The sequence below is a fragment of the Penicillium crustosum genome (assembly GCF_028827405.1).
Source record: "Penicillium crustosum strain IBT 35664 chromosome Unknown utg000004l_segment0_segment0, whole genome shotgun sequence".
In the NCBI taxonomy this organism is placed as follows: domain Eukaryota; kingdom Fungi; phylum Ascomycota; class Eurotiomycetes; order Eurotiales; family Aspergillaceae; genus Penicillium; species Penicillium crustosum.
The window spans coordinates 595,038-615,387 of record NW_026623125.1 but is presented as its reverse complement, the minus strand read 5'-3'; the positions used below and the strand labels follow the sequence as shown (position 1 = coordinate 615,387).

General features: G+C 47.0%; 10 protein-coding genes across 10 annotated transcripts; 4 read left to right on the top strand and 6 right to left on the bottom strand.

Moving 5' to 3' along the window:
• Positions 1 to 327: 327 nt before the first annotated feature.
• N7487_009287 (NAD(P)/FAD-dependent oxidoreductase) lies at positions 328 to 1,671 on the top strand (the record flags this gene model as incomplete). The annotated part of the gene is made up of 3 exons (XM_056877017.1): positions 328 to 781; positions 821 to 1,412; positions 1,476 to 1,671. The coding sequence occupies 3 exons, from the start codon at positions 328 to 330 to the stop codon at positions 1,669 to 1,671; spliced, it is 1,242 nt and encodes a 413-aa protein (XP_056725597.1).
• A 1,787-nt stretch (positions 1,672 to 3,458) lies between these two features.
• N7487_009286 (uncharacterized protein) lies at positions 3,459 to 3,713 on the top strand (the record flags this gene model as incomplete). Its single annotated transcript, XM_056877016.1, has 1 exon — positions 3,459 to 3,713. The coding sequence occupies one exon, from the start codon at positions 3,459 to 3,461 to the stop codon at positions 3,711 to 3,713; it is 255 nt and encodes an 84-aa protein (XP_056725596.1).
• Positions 3,714 to 4,301: 588 nt separating this feature from the next.
• Positions 4,302 to 5,969, bottom strand: N7487_009285 (cation diffusion facilitator family transporter; the record flags this gene model as incomplete). Its single annotated transcript, XM_056877015.1, has 4 exons — positions 4,302 to 5,585; positions 5,650 to 5,736; positions 5,788 to 5,834; positions 5,891 to 5,969. 4 exons carry the CDS (start codon positions 5,967 to 5,969, stop codon positions 4,302 to 4,304), a joined length of 1,497 nt encoding a protein of 498 aa, XP_056725595.1.
• Positions 5,970 to 7,659: 1,690 nt separating this feature from the next.
• Positions 7,660 to 7,985, bottom strand: N7487_009284 (uncharacterized protein; the record flags this gene model as incomplete). Its single annotated transcript, XM_056877014.1, has 2 exons — positions 7,660 to 7,834; positions 7,969 to 7,985. The coding sequence occupies 2 exons, from the start codon at positions 7,983 to 7,985 to the stop codon at positions 7,660 to 7,662; spliced, it is 192 nt and encodes a 63-aa protein (XP_056725594.1).
• A 249-nt stretch (positions 7,986 to 8,234) lies between these two features.
• N7487_009283 (uncharacterized protein) lies at positions 8,235 to 8,458 on the bottom strand (the record flags this gene model as incomplete). Its single annotated transcript, XM_056877013.1, has 2 exons — positions 8,235 to 8,356; positions 8,392 to 8,458. 2 exons carry the CDS (start codon positions 8,456 to 8,458, stop codon positions 8,235 to 8,237), a joined length of 189 nt encoding a protein of 62 aa, XP_056725593.1.
• Positions 8,459 to 8,981: 523 nt separating this feature from the next.
• On the bottom strand, positions 8,982 to 10,058 carry N7487_009282 (putative glycosyl hydrolase; the record flags this gene model as incomplete). Its single annotated transcript, XM_056877012.1, has 1 exon — positions 8,982 to 10,058. One exon carries the CDS (start codon positions 10,056 to 10,058, stop codon positions 8,982 to 8,984), a length of 1,077 nt encoding a protein of 358 aa, XP_056725592.1.
• A 931-nt stretch (positions 10,059 to 10,989) lies between these two features.
• Positions 10,990 to 12,489, bottom strand: N7487_009281 (uncharacterized protein; the record flags this gene model as incomplete). Its single annotated transcript, XM_056877011.1, has 1 exon — positions 10,990 to 12,489. The coding sequence occupies one exon, from the start codon at positions 12,487 to 12,489 to the stop codon at positions 10,990 to 10,992; it is 1,500 nt and encodes a 499-aa protein (XP_056725591.1).
• A 2,085-nt stretch (positions 12,490 to 14,574) lies between these two features.
• Positions 14,575 to 15,011, bottom strand: N7487_009280 (uncharacterized protein; the record flags this gene model as incomplete). The annotated part of the gene is given in 2 exon segments (XM_056877010.1): positions 14,575 to 14,739; positions 14,754 to 15,011. The coding sequence occupies 2 exon segments, from the start codon at positions 15,009 to 15,011 to the stop codon at positions 14,575 to 14,577; spliced, it is 423 nt and encodes a 140-aa protein (XP_056725590.1).
• A 733-nt stretch (positions 15,012 to 15,744) lies between these two features.
• Positions 15,745 to 17,429, top strand: N7487_009279 (putative MFS multidrug transporter; the record flags this gene model as incomplete). The annotated part of the gene is made up of 3 exons (XM_056877009.1): positions 15,745 to 15,927; positions 15,983 to 16,800; positions 16,859 to 17,429. The coding sequence occupies 3 exons, from the start codon at positions 15,745 to 15,747 to the stop codon at positions 17,427 to 17,429; spliced, it is 1,572 nt and encodes a 523-aa protein (XP_056725589.1).
• A 396-nt stretch (positions 17,430 to 17,825) lies between these two features.
• On the top strand, positions 17,826 to 19,724 carry N7487_009278 (putative ab-hydrolase associated lipase; the record flags this gene model as incomplete). The annotated part of the gene is made up of 1 exon (XM_056877008.1): positions 17,826 to 19,724. One exon carries the CDS (start codon positions 17,826 to 17,828, stop codon positions 19,722 to 19,724), a length of 1,899 nt encoding a protein of 632 aa, XP_056725588.1.
• Positions 19,725 to 20,350: the final 626 nt, after the last annotated feature.

The window sequence follows — 20,350 nt, the reverse complement described above, 5'->3', positions numbered from 1 at the left end:
AATTGCGATAGAGTAGGCGAATTGAAAATCGATGGCCAGAGAATTTTAGCCCAGTTCCTTCATACTTTTATCTTTCTATCTATCCAAGCCCAATTACCTTAAGCCCCTCATTCTGCGCCATTTTGGGGTCGAGATAGTGTTATTGGCATGCGGGGGAGGGTGTGGACGGAAGGCGCCCCGGGTCTGTGGCCAGAGCAAGACCCCCCGGGGAACGATCCGGGTGGCATGGGGTTCAAGAACCACACCCCCAGTCCGGGTCGATTCCTATCTTGCATTTCTTGTATTATTCTATTCGCTGGACGAAATATCAAAGTTAGTAGCACAAAAATGGCAGTAAAAAAAAGCGATGATATTCTTATCATTGGTGCGGGCGTGTTCGGCCTTTCAACCGCCCTCGAGTTGACGAAGAGAGGATATACCAAAATCACTGTGCTCGATCGCCACGTTCCTCCAGTCGTTGATGGAAGCAGTGTCGACATCTCGCGCATCATTCGCGCTGACTATGCCCACCCTGTTTACGCCCAGATGGCTCTAGAAGCCTATAAGGGCTGGACTAGCACTTATTCAGGCTTCTACCACGAGTCGGGCTTCATCTTGCTTTCCGAAACGCCTGAGAATCCATACCTCGAGGGGTCGAAGCAAAACATCCTCGCCAAAGGCGGCTATGTCGATGAGTTCTCCAACATCAGCGAGATGAGCAGCATTTACCCGAGCATAGAAGCCGACCTTCCTTCCTCGTCAGGCTACCACAACCCCGTGGGGGGCTGGGCAGATGCAGCAGGTAGCATCAGCCACCTAGCCTCTTAATGCAGCGTTGCAGGAGTTTCCTTCATAACCGGTCCCAGGGGAACAGTGGACTCCCTACGTCATTCCTCGAATCGTGTCGTTGGCGTCAATCTCGCAGATGGAACACACCTCCTCGCATCCCAGGTCATCCTCGCCACGGGAGCATGGTCAAATCGCCTCCTCGACCTATCCCAGACAGCCTCCTCCTCTGGCCAACCTGTCGGCTTCATCCAACTCACGCCCGCAGAAGCCTCCAAATTTGCCCAAACCCCGGTGATGATAAACATGACAACCGGCGTGTTCCCCTTCCCACCTACCCCTGGAACAAACATTCTCAAACTCGCTCGCCACGGCTATGGCTACGCGACTGAAGCCCCCTCCGAAGCAACAGGGCGTTTGGTCTCTGGCCCCAGACGCAATTCCAGCAACGTAGCGTCTGGGTACCTTCCCGACGATGCGGACGCTGCTCTACGCGATGGACTGCGTCAGCTTTTCCCCAGCCTGGGCGATCGCCCTTGGTCGAATCGGAGACTTTGCTGGTACACGGATACACCGACCGGAGACTTTATTATTGATCGTCATCCTGTAATGGATGGTTTATTTGTTGCTACAGGCGGTGCTGGACAGTAAGCTATCCCGTCCAACTGTTTTATCTGAATGCAGACTGATTAATCACCTATACTTGCTAGTGCGTTCAAATTCCTCCCCATCCTTGGGAAGTACGTTGCGGATTGCTTTGAGAACCGCGCTTCTAGAGAGATTCGTCAGAAATGGAAGTTGAAGCCACCGACAAAGGAGTCGGGGCCTGTTGTTATGGCTGGGGATGGGAGCCGTGGAGGACCTCCTCTTCGGATGTTGTCGGTGTTGGAGCAGTCTAAACTGTAAATGGTACAGAGTGATCTTGTAAAGGCTGAGTCACCTTTACAAATTGACCTCGGGAGACTTCAATGATGTCCCGGCGACCTTTATACATAGTATCTTTTCAAGTTTGCAAAGTCAGAAGGGTTCCATCACCATTACCTGCCTGGTTCTTGAGGAAGCATCGGAGGCATTGTTGGAGTTAAATTTTGATCATTTCCGAGGGGGGTTGATTGAATAACTTCTATGTTGACTTAGATCGTAAGTAGAACGTGTCATTTACTTGGGTTCAATACAAAGTACATACTACAGAAATTTGCATATCCAGATGTCTGCAATATTTGAATGCTAGCTGAATCCAGTATTGGGTAGAAATTACACAATTGAAATTATCTTCACTGGACGTCAAAGGTGTTTGTCCTTGGTCGGTACCGATAGTTCCTCTACCAGCACGCGTATCAGGGATCCAGATGTCCTCGGAAAACCCTTGGCTAGCGCATTTAGATCCTCAAATTTGACATGGCTTGCAGATTGTATTACCGAGCGGGTCAAATACACATTTCAACTTCCGCCGCTTGCATGCCCAGCAGCTGTGGGTCCCTTTGCGGAACTTTTGGCGCTTTACATGCGGCGGAGATATCGGATCTAAAGGTTGACCTAGATTTGACATGTTGCGGAAATGTGACCAAAAAATATGCTGCAGATGCCCGGTGGGCAAGGGGGTTCTTTTGTTTGGAGGTGGTCGAAAATGATGCTAGTCTGTAATAGTCCTAGTGGCTGCGGGTTCGACGGACAAGCTTAACGCTAATCCTAATTAAGCTTCCTTCAATGTTTGGTATCCGGCGGATGAATGATAAATCACTTGCACAGATGGAAGCCCCCGAGTTCTTTAACAGGCGGAGAGATTATTGTTTATAATATCTTTAATAATTATTGATAATCTCAGTGTCGTTGCCTCTGCTCAGAACAGCCTTTCTGTAATCATCGGCCGAGAAATCCAAGGATTATGGGCTGCGGGGACTCTTGGTGGATCAGTTCTTCTTATTAGTGTCGTGGCCGAGCCAAGAAAGCGTCCAGTGTTGATCGGTTGCTGGATGGGAGTCTTTATGGTATCGACCATCCTCGGGCCTGTTCTCGGCGGTGTCTTTACAAGTGAGGTCTCTTGGCGGTGGTGTTTCTGGATCAATCTACCTCTTGGAGGTCCAATTGTCATTATGTGTTTACTGTTCTTGGGGGTACCCGGGCATATCAGGCCTCTTACGACATGGGCTAATGCTTTGTGGTGCTATATGTAAGTACCCAGCCACTCCCCCCCTGGTCTCTTGTCCTAGAGCTAACATTGCGTGCTTACTCAGCTCCAACTCTTCATTCTATCAGGTTATGTTTTATCTCCCTATATACTTCCAATCTATCCATGGTAAGACAGCTATCATGAGTGGTGTGGATACACTCCCATTTCTGGCTTTCTTCTCCTTGGGAGCTGTTATGAGCGGCGGTCTCATCGGAAAAACCCACCACCTTATGCCCTTTCAGTTAAATAGTGCACTCATCATGGTGGGTGGTATGGCTCTATTTTATACGATGAGAGTAGACACATCTCAGGCCCGTTACCTTAGGCCTCAGGTTCTTTATGGCTTTGGGCTCGGCTTGGGTAACCAGATCCCCATGGCTGCAGTTCAGGGTTTTTCAAAGCCAGAAGACGTGGCAAGCTCCACTAGTATCATACTCAATATGAATACTTCCTGTCTCTCTTCGTAAGTCAAGAGTTTTTACTAACTCCCGGGAAAGTGTGTCAGTCCCTCTTCGCCAACCGGATGCTACAGACGTTGGAGAGCTTCAACTCCAATATCGACAGCTCACTGGACCTGGGCATAGGTGCAGCCGAGATCCAGCATGCCTTTACTGGTGAAGAGCTTAAAGCCGTGATCAATGCTTATATAGTCAGGATCAAGGACATTTTCGCCTTTAGTCTAGCCGGTGCGGTAGCAGCCGTTCTCTTATCACTTCTTATTCCCCAAAAACAGCTTCCCGATCATCAACACAAGACGGATGAGTCCGGAACTGCTTGAATAATCCGAGTTTGCAGGAGGGGTATGTTGAAGCTTTTCCATTGGTAAAGATGGTACCTCATCCCAGCAAATAAATTGCCATAAATCCTTGGAACATTTGCAACGGTGTTTCCTTGTAGAAAAGGCCATGCCCATTTTAGAAGCAGGTTCGACTTCTCCAGAATGTCTTTGCTGTCAACCATATCGAGTCACTTTTATTATATCATACTTTACATATATACACATTTCTAAGGTTGATTCGCAGGTATTGAATTAGAGATAGATAGAAGTACATAAAAAATGCAGTCCAAAGAATACAGCGGGTCAGCGGGTCTATGTCCGCAAATAGGATGCTATTGCATGGCATGCTTTGCCATGCATTTCCCAAAATTGGTTGGCCCAAGGGAGAACTACCACTTCTAAAAAAGACCAGACAATTAATATGGGGAATGAGTGGGGCAAGTCTTTGGGAATCTACCCAAACAAAGAAGGTGAGGATAAAAGATAGGGTATCTGAATAGGAAAACCGTAGGGGTGAGATGTTTGGGGGTCATGGTGCCAAATAAGAAACGAAGGTGTGTGAAAAGTCTCAACGTCAGGAAATCAAGTTCACTTTTTAGGGCAACACTGGCCTCCTCGGGCGCAGTTTGTGTCACACTCCAGAAGGCATGCTTGAGGGTCACCCTCCCGAAGACTGCCAGTCCGACTGGGAACGTGGTCATCGGTGTCCCGGGACGGTGCTTGTCCATTGTCTTCGGTGTCACTTTCCGGTGCAAACTCAGGTTGGATAGTCGAAGAGTGAATACCGTAGGCATGGAGACAGCGTCTCACCTGTCTGGCCAGGCGCATGTACCTCTCCGAACCTTCACCTTTGATTTCGGTGTCGACTTGGAGGTGAATTGAGGCCACGATCTTGGTGTCACTGAGTTGCCAAACGTGCAGGTGGTGTGAGCCAATGACACCAGGAAGACCCTCGATGTCCTCCTTGATATGCTCAATGCTCATACCGGGGGGTACGGCCTGAAGGAGGATACGCGAGGCAGCTTTGCACAACGGAATGGCGGATGCAAGAATGATCAGTGTGATAACGAGGGAAATGCCCGGGTCGACGTAATAGCGCCATTCGTAGTCCGTCAACCAGATAACAAGCGCAGAAACGATGACACCAATGTTTCCGAGGGCATCTCCCATGACATGGAGGAAGACACCACGCATGTTGAGATCGTGATTGTGACCCTTCTTATGGTCCTTCGGCTTGGGCTGAGCATGGTTGTGAGATTTGTGGACATCTTCATCGCGGTGGTCGTGGACCTTGACTGGAGCTCCCTCCTCATCGGTGTAGTTGGTGGTGCGATCACGGTGGCTCAGAAGACCTGAACGCTCAGTTGGGATCTCATCCTCATCATGGCCATTCTCCGAATCCGATGATTGTTCGTTCCGGTATTGGCTGGCGGCGATAATTCCTTGTCTCAGTCTCTCGGGAAGTACGGGAATATCGTCGGGGCTCACGAATCCGCGTTCTGTGCTGAATCTCCTTGAGTCGCGCTGTTTCCGGGATGGTTCGGCGGTAGCTGACGCCATGTCCTCACTCTGATCGGCAATTGTGGTGTGGTCGTGATCATGTTCACCAGCCTCGATATCATGATCATGGTCGTGTTCATCATGGCCGTGACCATGGTCGTGGCCGCCGGGTCCGTGGGAGTGGTCATGGAATAGCGCCAATCCAATGATATTGGAAGCTAGGCCGAAGCAGCCAACAATGCAAACAAATCGGGGGTTTTGCACTTCCTGGGGTTCGAACAATCGCTGGGTTGCCTCCAGGAAAATCGACATGCACAGGGCGACTAGGAACACGCCATTGACCAAGGCACCAAGTGTCTCTGCTCGTTGCCACTGTATTAAAAAAAAATCCAATTGTCAGATCGTCCTTCGCGGTTGGTATTGGCCATCGACTTACGCCATAGGTGTACGTGTTGGAGGTGGTCTCCCGGTTTGCGACCTTGACTGCCCATAGTCCGACACACAATGATAATACATCGTTCAACTATTCGTGGTTAGCTTCGGCCAGAGAGCAAGATCGTAGATGGCAGCGTACCATGTGGAAGGAATCGGCGACAAGGGCAAGGGAGTGGACGGCATAACCTAGGAAATAAAAGTCAGAACCCGGTCGCATACGATCAAGCTGTCAAGATACGAACCAGTGATTAATTCAAGCAAGAAAAACGCAGTATCGATGACCAGCAGGATCAAAATCCTGTTTGTTTTGGACAGCCCCATGGTAGCTTGCGGTTTGTGGCGCGCTCGATGAGAGCTCCACGGAATAAAGGGGGTGATCGTCGAATCAGTAGAATACAGATAACCTGTAATGGAGATGGGAAAAGGAAAAAGAAAAAGAAATAGGGAATGACGGAGGGTTAGACAAGAGGAGGGGTTCCAGGGACAAAAAAATACAAAGAGATAATCAAAGGCCGTTGACGCAGTGGAGCTCAAAATGGTTAGGGCGGAACCACCTCCGGTCTAGTCCGTGGTGGCGAGACTTATCTTCTTTCACTTTGGGGACTTTTGTACGGGGTAGGACTTTGTTATTTAAACCCTCAGTTTCACCTAAATAAATGTCTCAAAAGAAGCACTAGAAACACGCAGGGATTGGCTTCGGCTTATAGCCAATTTTTCTTTATTTCTTGTCTTCGCAACTTGATCTCAGAGACTTCCGGGCCCACCTCCCGTACTCAAGATCGGCCTAGCCTTATGGGAAATCTCCCATTGGATCGGACCTTCATTATTTTGTTGCGGCCTCCGAACCAATCCATGAATCAATTCTTTCCTATCCTCTGATCCTGGTATACACTGTTTGTTCTAACCGTATGTGGCTGTATCCCCTTTGAGAACCCCTGCAAAAGCACCCTTTGGAAGGGTTGCAAGGGATATCCTACCATACCTGATATTATTATGAAACCAACCGATTCCAGTGGGGCTTATCACTACAGCAGCACTACGAATGTTATAGGTATGTGTACGAAGTATGTAGGTATACCTTCACTCCTCTGTTTTCTCAACGATACCCGCTTATAGGCCTAACTCCTAAGGTACTCACTTCGCTAAGCCCTTAAGAAACCTTCATACCAGGACATCGCACAACACAACGTGAAAGCCCTAATCGTAGTTTTCTCTATAGCCTAGTACCTTTAGCGCTATTACGTCGCCACATGCATTGTTTGTGGCGTTTGTACTCCGTATTTTATTTTATAATATGGACCTAGAACAGTGGGGGCCAAAATCAAGCAGTGCCTTTCTTTGCCTCTAACTTCTAGAAGTACTCATATATGTTTCACACCATAACAATATCTGTCTGTTTTGTACATTCCAGCGCGGACTGTGCTTGGTCCCCAACATTATATGTACACAATTTTCTATGGTTACTATGCGGTATTGCAGCAGTAACCAAATATATGCTCGCCGTGTGGTGTCTTGCATGCTTCTGTCGCTAAACTAGTCACAAAGGCTACTTGACACTATTGGGAACCTATGTGGGCTACAAGATTCATTACTTGATGAGAACAACAATCCCCACTGTAGCAGTGTTTTATGTAAAACGGCCTACTTTTTCCTACACCGTACTTCGTACACATTCCACTTTCCATCTGATGCCGATTCATCCGCGTAACTTCGAATGTTCACTAGAAGATCTCTCAACGTCCAATGGCCTTTTGTGGGTGTTTTCCTACACCCGTGGGGTTGTAAAACAGCCCCGGATATAGTATTAGATACCTTATAATATATCAGAGTAACTGATGGTGGACAGGCAGCCTGTGTATAGGTCAGATGGCAATATATATAATGCTCCTGCATAGTTATGGTGACATCAAAATATATGTGTAAAATGTTAAATTTGATATCAATACAAGCAAAATAAGCAATTTCTATTACCACTAGACTAGTCTTATATATAATTAAAATGAAGTATGGTCTAATTGCGACGACGATAGATGCCCCCAATGTGACTGAAGACTATCTTACTTAGTTTTCGCTTATAGCGCACGTCTGGAGTCCAAGTTCCATAACAGCATGGCCGGCTGGCCCAATGGCAAGGCGCTTGACTACGAATCAAGAGATTGCAGGTTCGATCCCTGCGTCGGTCACTACTTTTTTTTGATTTTTTGAATCATTTTTGAGCTAAAAGTGGCCTAGAGTGGGATGGTGGGATGGTGGGATGGTGGGGTAGTGGGGTGGGTATTGTCTGAATTTTTCTATGAAGTGAGTGTGGCATATGAGCTACCTTGAACCATGTCCCATGTCATAAGATGATTAAGATATTTGAAAGAGCTAGATTGTCTAAAAAGCATGTTTGAATCAAACTTTTCCTTACAGAGAAATGTATTGATTGTGTCAAGGTTTTGCACTGAAGTAGGATCCTTATTATGTATGATAGCTAAATCTACTCTGCATTGTGTCAGTGAGAACTATGAGCATGATACTGCGTTCCATCCTGGTTTTTGGTTTTGTTCTCGCTTATTTAGCCATATTCTCTTGGGCAATACATCTTCACTGGTAAGATGGCCGAGTTGGTCTAAGGCGCCAGGTTAAGGTATACCTTGACTCCACAACTAGCAATAGTTTCCTGGTCTCGCAAGAGGCGTGGGTTCGAATCCCACTCTTATCATGTTCTTTTTGCTTTTTGCTTATATATCCACCCACTCACTTTTTGGTGCAATTGGTGAAATTTTGGAATAATCGTGGGATGTGGTATTGTCAAAGAAAATTTTCATTTTTGTGTGTCTAGTATGCACGTCGGCAAGTGCGTGCTTCACTCTAAATTGGAATCTTATAACTGGATAGTGCAGATACAACAAGAAAGATTTCTTATATTAATTGAAACTGGTCACGGGCTATTATCACAGGTAAGTTCGCTCCTTATAGTGGACCAGGAAGACTGGGATTAGCAGAGTACCATTTTTCTTTGATTATGAAACAGGTCAGATAACTTGGGTAGACAAAATAGTATTAATTTACTACAGCGAGTCATATACCTCGTAGGTAGCATTGGCGTTACCTGGAGTGAGAATAAAGTCCTTGGTCTCTGATATGGTCAAGATCTGCCCGCATAGGTAGATGGTGATCGGCATTCAAGCCTCATGCATAGTGTCAACATTGGGCGATTATTCTTGAAGTTTACTTCGGGACTTCACTGAGACACGCAGTACCAAATCTATGATAGAATTTATTTGTTCTATGTAATGCAACTCTGGTTAATATAGCCTCGGTCTATATAATATAAAAACTGCTATATATCTAGGCAAGCTTCTTCCGAACCTCCAGGATTCTCTGGGTCGCAGCAGAAAATGACTTCTGGTCCAACGATCCATCTTCCAACGCAGCAAGCAAAGCATTAAATATATCCTCTCCCTGAGTGACATCCCTCTTAGCCGCAAGCAAGATATCAACGCCAGCCTGCGCAGCCAACAAACCACGAGCTGCCTGATCACCAAATGCCTCCAACGCTCCCGCCTCAATAGCATCGGTGATAGTGACACCTTTAAAGCCAAGTCTACCTCGCAACTCATTTTGGATAATAGTCTTGCTCAGCCCAGAGGGATAGGTCGGGTCCAAAGCAGGATAGATAGCCCACGAAGTCATGACCATGTCTACACCTGCCGCAATGGCATTGGTATATGGCGCCATATCCACCTTGCGTAGCTCTTCGACAGTCAAGTCAATGGTGACGGGCTGTAGATCCGTATTCTCGCCTGCACCTGCTGCACCAAGACCAGGGAAGTGCTTGGCAGACGCGACGATACCGGCTGACTGTTGCGCGCTGATAAACGCGGACCCGCATGTTCCGACGACACGGGATGAGTTGCTGAAAGAGCGCTGGGAGGCATCGGCAAAGTCTCCGGGTTCGCGATAAACATCCAATACAGGTGCCAGATTGACGTTGTTTTTGAATGCCTCTAGGGTGCTCGCGGCATCTTTGCCCATCTGTGTCGCTGCTGCTTTCGGATTGGCGGCTTGGCCGATTTGCTTAGCGCTCTCTACTGGTCCGCCAGCCAATCGACGCACTTTTCCGCCTTCTTGGTCCGTCATGATGAACAGAGGACTACCTGAATAGTAAGGACTCTGCTTATAAGCCTCTTGGAAGTTGTCGATTGTGGTTGTGAGGTTATCACCGACATTTTCGCCGAACAGAATGATACCGCCGACTTTGCCTTCCTTGATCAGGTCGAGGAGATGGGCTGGTGGCTCGAGGCCGGGGTAAGAGAAGATGACATGGTGACCAATTTGCGCTTGAAGATCGCTTGGGAAAGCGGCCGAAGCTGAAGGCGCAAGAGCAAGAAAGAAAGGGAGGAGAAGTTGCGTGGAGAATTTCATTTTGATTATAGGCTGTTTAAGCTATCCATCTTGTGGTTATCATTATTGCCTATATATCACCTCTCGCGGTTTGTGAACATTTTGGGAACTCCCATTTTGACTTGTGATTGCTTTAGATTGTCCAAATTGTTGAGGTTGCGAGGGATGTTACATTGATCGTCACCGAAGATTCCTAGAATGGGAACCCCCCCGCAATGAGGTTACTATCTGACCTCGGAATTTGTGGCATTTAGATTGATTTTTCCATGTCACCTTCTTCAAAAAGGATAGGAGTTCGAAAAGGGGACTTTTTGAGGTTCCTAGTTTACCGTTTTGAGTAGAAAGACGATATATACCGTATATTGTATGTTGTATAGCGATATATCGAGTTACGGAAGTCAAGTTTATCTATTTGCCGACATGGAAAAAAAAATATAAACAGTGAAAAAAGTGGTAAGCGGAGTGTTGGAAGTGAGTAGTAAGATTTGAGTATCTGGGATTCTATCTCAATGCTCAACATCGCAAAAGCTGGTTCTTTATGGTTTTGAATAAGAGTTCACCAGGAACCTTGGAACCTGCAGGTGGGAAATCTTATTGCCATGAGTAATCACTTTATCTCAAGGACCTGTAGGAAGGAGAATAGCCGTCGTGCATTTTGAAATTGCATTTTGCATGGCGCACCGATGCAAAAAGATTTGACACACACACAAAGTGAACTAATTAACCCTGTGACTACCTTGGGATACGAGAAGGAGCTATAGATAGAAACAAGGTTCGATGATACTGTGAGGGTAAAATGCCTTGAGTATGTAGCCAAAGGTTAGATAATTACCGGATCGTGACTATGAGGGATAAAGCCGCACTTGAACTCAGCCGAATCACATTCTATTTACTTTTTTCTTTTGGATATATACTCAAAAAGAAAGGAACAAAACAAAACAAAACAAAACAATCAATGACTGTGGTGACCCTCAATTAAATCCTTCGCAGCGACTTTTCTGCACTCCTCCATCACCCTCAATTGCTCAGCAACCTCGCCCAGTCTGCTAATGACCTCCTGATTCCCACGCGTAAAAGTAAATATCACGTAAGGAATTCCGACGTCCTCGCAGAACTCCTTGACATACTTCTGCGCCCGGCGTAGGTTATGTCTCGGGAGACGAGGGAACAAATGGTGCACGACTTGGTAATTGAGACCGCCATGTATAAAGTCCAACCAAGGCGGGCAATCGACGTCCATCGTCGTCCGCACCATTTTCTGAGCAAACGACTCGTGGACACCCCCGTTGGCACTCGACATGGCAAAGTGACTAAGCGTGAGTTGGACATGTAACGGAGCGGTGACCATATGTGAAATGAACAGGAATGCAATGCGGGATGACCACGTTGGGATCGAGAGGTATAACGTTCGGTAGCCGTACCAGTACCAGAAAAACACCTGGCCGGTCATTTCAAGGTAGCGATGCCACCATGCTGAGCCTTTACGAGGCGATTGCTTCGGATCTAGTAGATATGACCATGCTAGGCGGTATAGGTTGAAACGACCCATTAAGAGTATGGGATAGTAGAGGTAATGCTGGTGCTTGATAAACCACCGTGCCGCAGCGTCAAAAGGCATAACGCGGTCGTAGTAGGTCGAATATAATGAACCAAAGAATCGAGGAGAGATGGCGAAAAATGGCATATGTTGGATATCTGGATCGTGCTCGGGCGAGTTGGTTGCTATATGGTGCACGTTGTGATTGCGTTTCCACCAACCGACTGAAAGACCACCGATGAAATCTGCAACAAAAATCCCAATGCAGCTGTCCGTGTGGAACCCATGTGTTATACTTAAATGACCGGCGTCATGAACGAGGAATGAAAGCAAATGCCAGAGTAACCCGAGGAAAAGGCTGGAAAGAACGTAATAGGAATAGTGAAGGCATGTCAAGAAAAGAACAAAAAGAGTGGAGTATCGGATAAATTCCACAGCGTAGGAGCTATATGGGCATTGGTAGAGTCCCTCGGACCGCAGTCTTTCATCGAGCTGGCGGTACTTCGAAATAACCTCATACTGTGACATTGGATCAAGACGAGGATATTTTGAAAGGTCTGATGATATCGCGTGAGCTGTTGATGCTTCCACACATTCGAATTGCTCCGATTCCGGCTCCGATGATGAAGTCCGAGAAATAGGCGTATCATTGCCTACATGTCTCCGACGCACTTCATCTCCTGTGTGCTCAGTATCGAATATGAGTGATGGCGGTGTCGATTGTCCAGATGAGCTGGTATCTTCAATTTCGTCGTCGTCCTTCGATACCAGTGTTCTGAATATCCCTCCCTGTATTGGGGGTAAGAAATTTTCCCATCTTCCATTTATTCTTCCTATCACATATTTTTGCATATATGCCTGTGCTTCCTCTGAGTGTAATGCTGTGATTTCGTCCGTCCCATCCCGACCGACCATGTGTAATATTGATTTATCACCGCCTGGGTGATATGGTATCCACGCGTCGACCTTGAGTACTTGACTACCAAATATGATTATCTTTCGACCATCTGCTATCAATCCCTCGATTTCTCTCCGAGACCACACTCGATCTGTGCGTGATATAGCAGGCGCCATATCAATGGTGCAGTAGAGCAGCTTGAGATTGACTTCAAATCCCGGACTGATAATGACGGATGCTCAGTATCGGACGGGAAGAGAATGAAGTGGCCGCACGCGTATACTGTTGTTTGTTGATTCCTTGGCATCAGGAGGTGCCAGCTTTGAAACACATTAGGCAACCGCATAGGTACCATATCACGTGCAGGACACGCGTACGACGAGAAAAAAAATATTGAGATCGATATATTGACTTTTGACTTGCTTGTTCTCTCTACTCATGGAGATGCCACCCAAGCTTGTGGCATACCTCTGGTTTGTGCTCCTTACTGTAGCTATCGAGCCAAATGTTAAGAGTCTCTTTGTGAAACGGACCCTGGAGCTGGTCAAGTGCAGAAGTAACTCTTTTATGATATGAGACAAATGTGTTATAACTTGGAGAAAGTCAAATGGTAGCTGACAGGTAAATCCGTCACACCCGATTTATAATTCAGGAATCGGCTCTCTATTTCTCTCTTCGTACTGCTCACGGAGCCAATCAATTTCCATCTTCACGTTATATTCCGGCCCTCGGAGACAGGAATTGTATGAATGAAACATTCACATGATGGTTGAACGTCCTTGAATTTTAATCGAGACGTAAGTTTGGGAAACGTTCCATCTGTCATATGTTCATTCCAGATTATGTGGTGAAACCCCGGAACCAAGGATTCGATATATGTTTCAAGTACCTGTGCATCTGAATGTCGCGTTGCTTCTTGCATCTTCTGTGGATTGAACTTCGGATTCGCGAAGAGGTCGGAATAAAAGTTCAACAGTTGCCAGCGCTCCCAGGTATTAACTGAATGGAATCCGTAGTTGACTTCGGATTCTTGGCAAAGCAAAGGCTCATCTTTGGAATGGTATTTGCATCTGGCGTTCTTGCATGGGCAACTTGGACACCCATTGAGACTGTGCGCGACCTCTGGCATAAAGCGGTAGATGCTCATTGTTTCGGGAGAAGGTTGACGGGGGTAGATTTCATCGGAAATGAGAACTGATATCCTTTGGCTACCATGGAATCAAGTAATGTATCTGACCCCCATGCTGTTGCTATTTGATTGAGCGATGCGTGGGTGGAAAGCTGGATGTAAGCTTTTGCAAGGAGTTCCATCTGGGCTTTGCTTGTGCAATAGCAGAAGCCGAACCTAATCCACTCTGGATCACCAACATTGGGAATGTTGTTGAAGTCTTGGAGAAGCGTCTTATATAAAAGCCAAACAACGTGTTCTGGCCCGGATGGGACAGTGTCATAATGAATCGAAAAAGCCTTCTCTAGTTTTTCTATGGCCCAAAGTTGGTAGAGGTACTGTCCATCATAATGAGGGATATCGAAAGAGGGTGATTGATACAGACTGAAAAACCATGGGAAGCAACTGCAGTCTCGGCTGTTAGTCTGGGCGCTTTGACACTGAATCGAATACTCAATAAATCCACCAAGAGTATGGTGCTCGACAAATTGTTGAAGTTTCTTTGATGAAAATCGGCAGGTCAAATTGTTGTATAAGCAGAGAAGATTGGCGACGTCCGTTTCACGCATGCAAATATTGAACCCGAAAGTTTTGCAGAGATCATCGTCCCGAAAGCGAGCTGTTAGGAAATGAGCTCTGTGGACCAGGTCTTTCATTTCGGCTAGCCATTGCTTGGTCAAGAGTTTTAGATAGCCCACGTCATTGGGTCGATTCTTGACACAGCAGACGAAGACATGTCTAAACCAGTCTTTTGATTGGCATTTCCTTGAGCAATAATTCATCCGACAGGCTGAGCAACGAAGTCCACATGATTGACCACATGACTTGCATTTGCGTGAGATGGAAACACCTCCAAGAGGCATTCCGCTTGGAGATTCAAGCTCGAACATGGAACGAATATCCTGATCTTTAAGCTGTTCAATTTCTGTCATTATCATCTCCATCGATCGATGATCGACATAAGTAACTTCCATCTAGTCAGAAAGTCTTTATCTTCCTGCTCAAGCCCCTCATTCTTAGCGCAAAATATTTTGACGCGCCCTTCGTCTTCATAGCAGACCATCATAAGTGCGGAGATATGTCTTGCACCATTCGACGTCTTGGCCCGGGCACAGTTTTGAAGCGAGCTAGAGTTACGGCAAGTCGGTCGAGGAATTGGTTCTTCAGCTCGATGCGATATTGTTCATGTTCTGGATCGGCACCCGATACAGTTGGATCTTCTGGGTCGTCGAATTCCTCGTCATTGAGATATGATTCCAACTCTTTATCGATATCACTAGGTTCCGTCTGTTGTGTTGGTTCTTGGAGGTCCGGTGGACGTTCTGAGATTAACCCCAGAAGACATATTGCATCATCGAGGTTCTGATGCATGGACACTGGCTATATATTATTACAAGGAGATCAAGGTACCGAAGTTAATAATTTAAGCTTTGTACTGGCCGAGTGCCTAAAAAGGTAATATAGTGTTTAACGTTCGGTGTGGGGAACTGGTTTTTGTTTGTTGGGTCTAAAAGCGAAGTCAGAAAGATAAGGAAATAAGCAAATAAGCAAATCTACGATCCATCAAAGAGGGGTCAAACATGTGATTGAACATATCAGTAACTAACTGGGTTCAAACGAACTTGGCTGGGCAGCGAAATATAGAGCCTAAGATCTCCGGAGAATATGCATTGACAACAAGACATTGCATTGCATTGAATATTTTTATACGAACACGAAGATATCCAATCTGAGAAGCCCCTGAATGAGGCCGATGGTCAACGTCGCCTCCGATTTCGTCAGCCCCACTCCTCACAACTTCCTAAAAAGGAAGCTCAGAGTAGAAGTCTTGGCACGGAGATTTAACCCCCCAGAATCTATTGGAACCCACAAATCATCTTGCTTCCCTCGTGCTAAAAATTATAGTAGTCTTCTAGAAACGGGCAATATTAATCAGAGACTACTACAATTTTTCTGGGTCTGTTAGTCTGTAGTTGTTAGGGCGTCATTGCTTAGAAATGGCCACTCATCATGGTTATAAAAACTTTTTCATCACGCATACAATGGTGCACCGCTCACTTGTAATCCAGCACTAAGACAAAACACACACCTCTGAGAAAGTATCATGGGAGCGCCAGAAGCTCCTGGCCCGAGCGATGGGGCCATACAACATGACCCGGAACAGGCCAGGATAAATCAAGAGACTGTCGATTTGGAGAGATTGGGAAGAGAGCGTCCAAAGTGCTTCGCTGGCCCTTGGTCTGAAATTTCTTTCTGTCTTTCAATTTTCATGTCCCAAATTCTTGCAGTAAGTTGCCGACGATGATGCTACACCACGAGGAAAAATTCTGACATCTTGCTAGGAATACTACATCTCAGGCTCAAATGTCCTCCTTCCAACGCTAGTGAAAGAGCTTGACCTTCCCGAAGCCTCGGCCATATGGCCGTCTACCGCATTATCGCTGGTCGTGACCTCGACGCTCCTTATCTTCGGCAGATTAACCGACATGTTTGGCGGATATCTCATTTACAGCGGTGGGGCTATTTGGCTCACGATATCCTCCATTTTATGTGGTGTCTCCCAAACATGGCTGATGTTAATTATTTGTCGAGCGTTGCAGGGTTTCGCTCTCGCTGCCTTTCTTCCGTCGGGAATTATGGTTCTTGGCAGCACCTATAGACCGGGACCCAGAAAAAACATCGTCTTCAGTATTTATGGCGCATGTGCAGCGCTGGGCTTTTTCGTGGGAATTTTCTTCTCCGGACTCTCTGGTGAATATCTCACTTGGAGATGGTATTTCTTCTTCGGAGCAATTCTCTCCGCTATCACATCAGTTTTGTCACTCTTCTCCATCCCGCGAGATTATTCCGAGAAGAGAAAACTGGGCATCCAGATGGATTGGCCTGGTGCGTGTCTTTCCATTCCGGCGGCTGTGCTCATTGTTTTTGCCATTGCGGACAGTTCTTATGCACCGCAAGGATGGAAAACACCATATATCCCTTTGTTCCTCGCACTTGGACTCATTCTCCTTGGAATCATGATTTATGTGGAAGGATGGGTTGTGAAGAACCCTCTGCTTCCTGGTGACGTTTTCCGAGTCAAGTATATGATGCCTTTGGCTATCGCTTTGCTATTCCTTTATGGCACATTAGGCATATTTTTACTGTATGCCGTTCTCTAGTGAGTTATATCCTGAATATCTCGCTCAGACTGGACTTTTTGCTGACAAAATTTATAGCATGTCTGATATAATGGGTGCTTCCCCAATGCAAATCGTGGCATGGGCTGTGCCTATGGCAGTTGGCGGCCTTATTCTCTCTGTCGGAGGAGGAATGATCTTCCACAGAGTCCCAGGAACGATCTTGATGTTGATATCATGTCTCGGCTATGTGGGTTCTGGATTGTTCTTTGCTGTCATCCCCATTGGCGGAAACTACTGGGCATTCGTATTCCCGGCGATGATATGTGGCACAGTCGGCATTGACATCAGCTTCAATCTCGCTAATGTCTTCATCACGACAAACCTTCCAAAAGCAAGGCAAGGATTGGCTGGTGCATTGATCAACTGCACTCTGCACATGGGAATCGCCGTGATGCTTGGTTTCGCAGATATTGTTCATACCCAGACTTCCGAGTTGGGTACTGTCGACAGCTACAAGGCCGTGTTTTGGTACCAAACCGGACTAGCGATCCTAGGAATGCTTATTGTTATCTTTTTCGTGCGAATCCGAGAAGCCAAGAGTGAGCTTACGCTTGATGAAAGAGAAGCAATGGCAGCAGAGGGCAATGGAAGAGCTGTTGATGTCTGACGCGTTTTATACCCATTGTGTTCGTATTTATTTAGAGGCGATATTGTTCTATAATGGAATTAAGATAAGACAATCCTCATTTATGAAGTCCGCAGAAACTTCAATAGACAGCATGGATTCTATATCGCAAATACATAGTCGACATCGCCATTCTATTTATAGCGCAGTGAACGTGGGATCTCCGATTGGCCACGTGGATCCACAGTCACATGCCTGTCCCTGAATGGTCACGTGCCAAAAATCGGCCTTGGCATGTATAGCAGCAGCAATCCACAGTCATCCTCGATGATGTTTTAGGACTTTTGTTCTCCGTCCTCTACTCGCTATTCCTGGATTTTAGAAATAGAGATCACAATGACCACTTTGGATCCCGGATGACGAGTGAAGCTTATGACAATGCCGGTCACAACAATTCCGCTCGAACCCCTTATATCGACCGCACGTGCGGAGACGAGTCACGCCGGCGCAGCCATCCGAGACGTTCAATATGATCGAATACAACCGGAGAAGAAAGGGAGCGGGGGGACGATGGTCAGCGACAGTAAGGCTGCGACGGCCATGAACTTCTCTGGCACATCATCGTTTAGAGAAAAACAGCCGTCGTCCGGCCTTCATTTCCTGACTGCAGAACACCCGCTTTTCCCACCGATGCCGTCGTATGGCCCACCGTCTGCATTGCGCAGGGTCCAGTACTATTCTTTCATTGTTACCTCGTTCTTTCTGTCGCTATGCTTTTTGACAGCCATATTTGTCGGGGCCCTGGTTCACACAGCCGGAGTCGCAATTTCGGAAGCTCGCCTGCGATGCAGTGGTCACAACCCAGACACGATGAGGTATTTCTATACAGAGGAACAGGCGCGCAGGAAAGCGCGAGCTAATGCCGACCGGAGATGGGCTCTGCGCCAACAGAAAAGGGATATGGACGAGGAACAGGGACCCGAAGAATGCCAAGAATGCCCATCGTTGGAAGGAGGCAAGGATCCTGTGGTTGGAGACGTTGCATACTATGCCCGCCGAGTTGGTCTCGACGTGGAAACATTTCGTGTTCAGACGGAGGATGGTTTCATTATCACCCTGTGGCATGTGTACAATCCCCGGGAGTATGAGGCACTATCACCAGAAGAGCGGCGTGAGCGTGGGCCTGATGTTTTCACCAAGCCAAGAATGCCGAATACATCTCGTCCCCAATCTAACCGTCGGTATCCTGTTCTCCTGGTTCATGGATTGCTGCAAAGCGCTGGTGCATTCTGTACCAACGACGAGGATAGTCTGGCATTTTACCTCTGCAAGTCAGGGTATGATGTTTGGCTAGGGAATAACCGCTGTGGATCACATCCAGAGCACACTACTTTGTCGACCGACGACCCGCGTATGTGGTCTTGGGATATTCGGCACCTCGGGACCCTGGACCTTGCAGCACTCACATCACGTGTTCTCTACGAGACTGGCTTCGAAAAGCTAGGTCTTGTGTGCCACTCCCAAGGAACCACGCAGACATTCGTTGCCCTAGCCAAGGAACATCGTCCTGAGCTGGGTGAATACATCTCGGTTTTCTGCGCGCTTGCGCCGGCTGCGTATGCCGGTCCCCTTGTGAGCAGACCATATTTCCGGTTCATGAGCCTTCTCTCTCCAGAGATGTTCCGAGTGATCTTCGGAATCCACTCTTTCATTCCCTCCATGATGACTGCTCGGCGCCTGCTCCCGCCTAGGATATATGGAACCCTAGCATATTGGGTGTTCTCCTTTTTGTTCTCCTGGTCCGACACGCGCTGGGAGCGTGATCTTCGCCATAGAATGTTCCAATTCGCTCCTGTATATGTCAGCGCTGAGTCGATGCGTTGGTGGTTGGGAAGTGACAGCTTTGCGAAACATAAATGTATTTTGTCCACCGACAACGAGCTCCTCCAGGAGACAAACGCGAACCCACATATGCGAGACCCCGTTTCTTATCACGGCGACGATCCCGCAGATGCTTGTTTAGGAACCCCGGCCCCGAGCCCATGGTATGGCCCGAGAACACCCCCGTTTGCATTCTGGATCGGAGGCTCCGATGCTCTTGTTGATGGTCGCCGGCTTCTGAATCGCTTCCAAAGCGGTCGTGAGCCTCATGTGAGTCTTGTTCATTCGAAAATCATTGAAGAGTATGAGCATCTTGATGTCCTTTGGGCGATGGATGCAATCGACCAGGTTGGCAGGGAGGTCAGTCAGGTCATTTGGACAACTGTACCCGATGATGCACGTCAGATATGTCGCACCCCGCGCGGTTTGAATCTAGACATGGTAGACAGGGGTTAGCGTATATTTGGTTAGATATTCTTGTATATTCTATCCATAGAGAACATTTTCAGGACAACAACACTTTTCATTCCTATAGGGATACTGGACATAAGACTGCCACCAAACCGCCCCACATATTTTACCAACATATAATGGTTATGTTTACTTGTACATTTTATCTTTGGGTGCTTCTGAGTGGCCCCTACGGAATATTTCCCTAGCTGTGTTCTATAAACGGGGTTCAGGTAACTGCCCGAAATCTTGAAGCATTTATCATATCCTGTCTACACAACTCTGCTACATCCCAGTAGTCAGACACCTTCCCGCTCTACTTCTTAATTCCCCCCCCTCAATCTCAAATGAGACCTCATTGACAAATGAAAGATATGTCCATGGGTATAAATACCACGCGGAAGTCAATTATCAAGATTGAACTCCACTCTGGCCCAGATGCCCCCAGTATTACCTTCCTAAATTCTCAATTGCTCCATTCTCAGTAATAGAAACCCACTTACGTTGGCTCCTTACTGTGGAACTGGGGGAATCCTCTTAAAAGTTTCGGAGAATATGGATATACACTGCAGTGGCTAGGAACCAAGACTCTCGATGCTACCTCATATCAACGCATGCAGCAAATGATAATG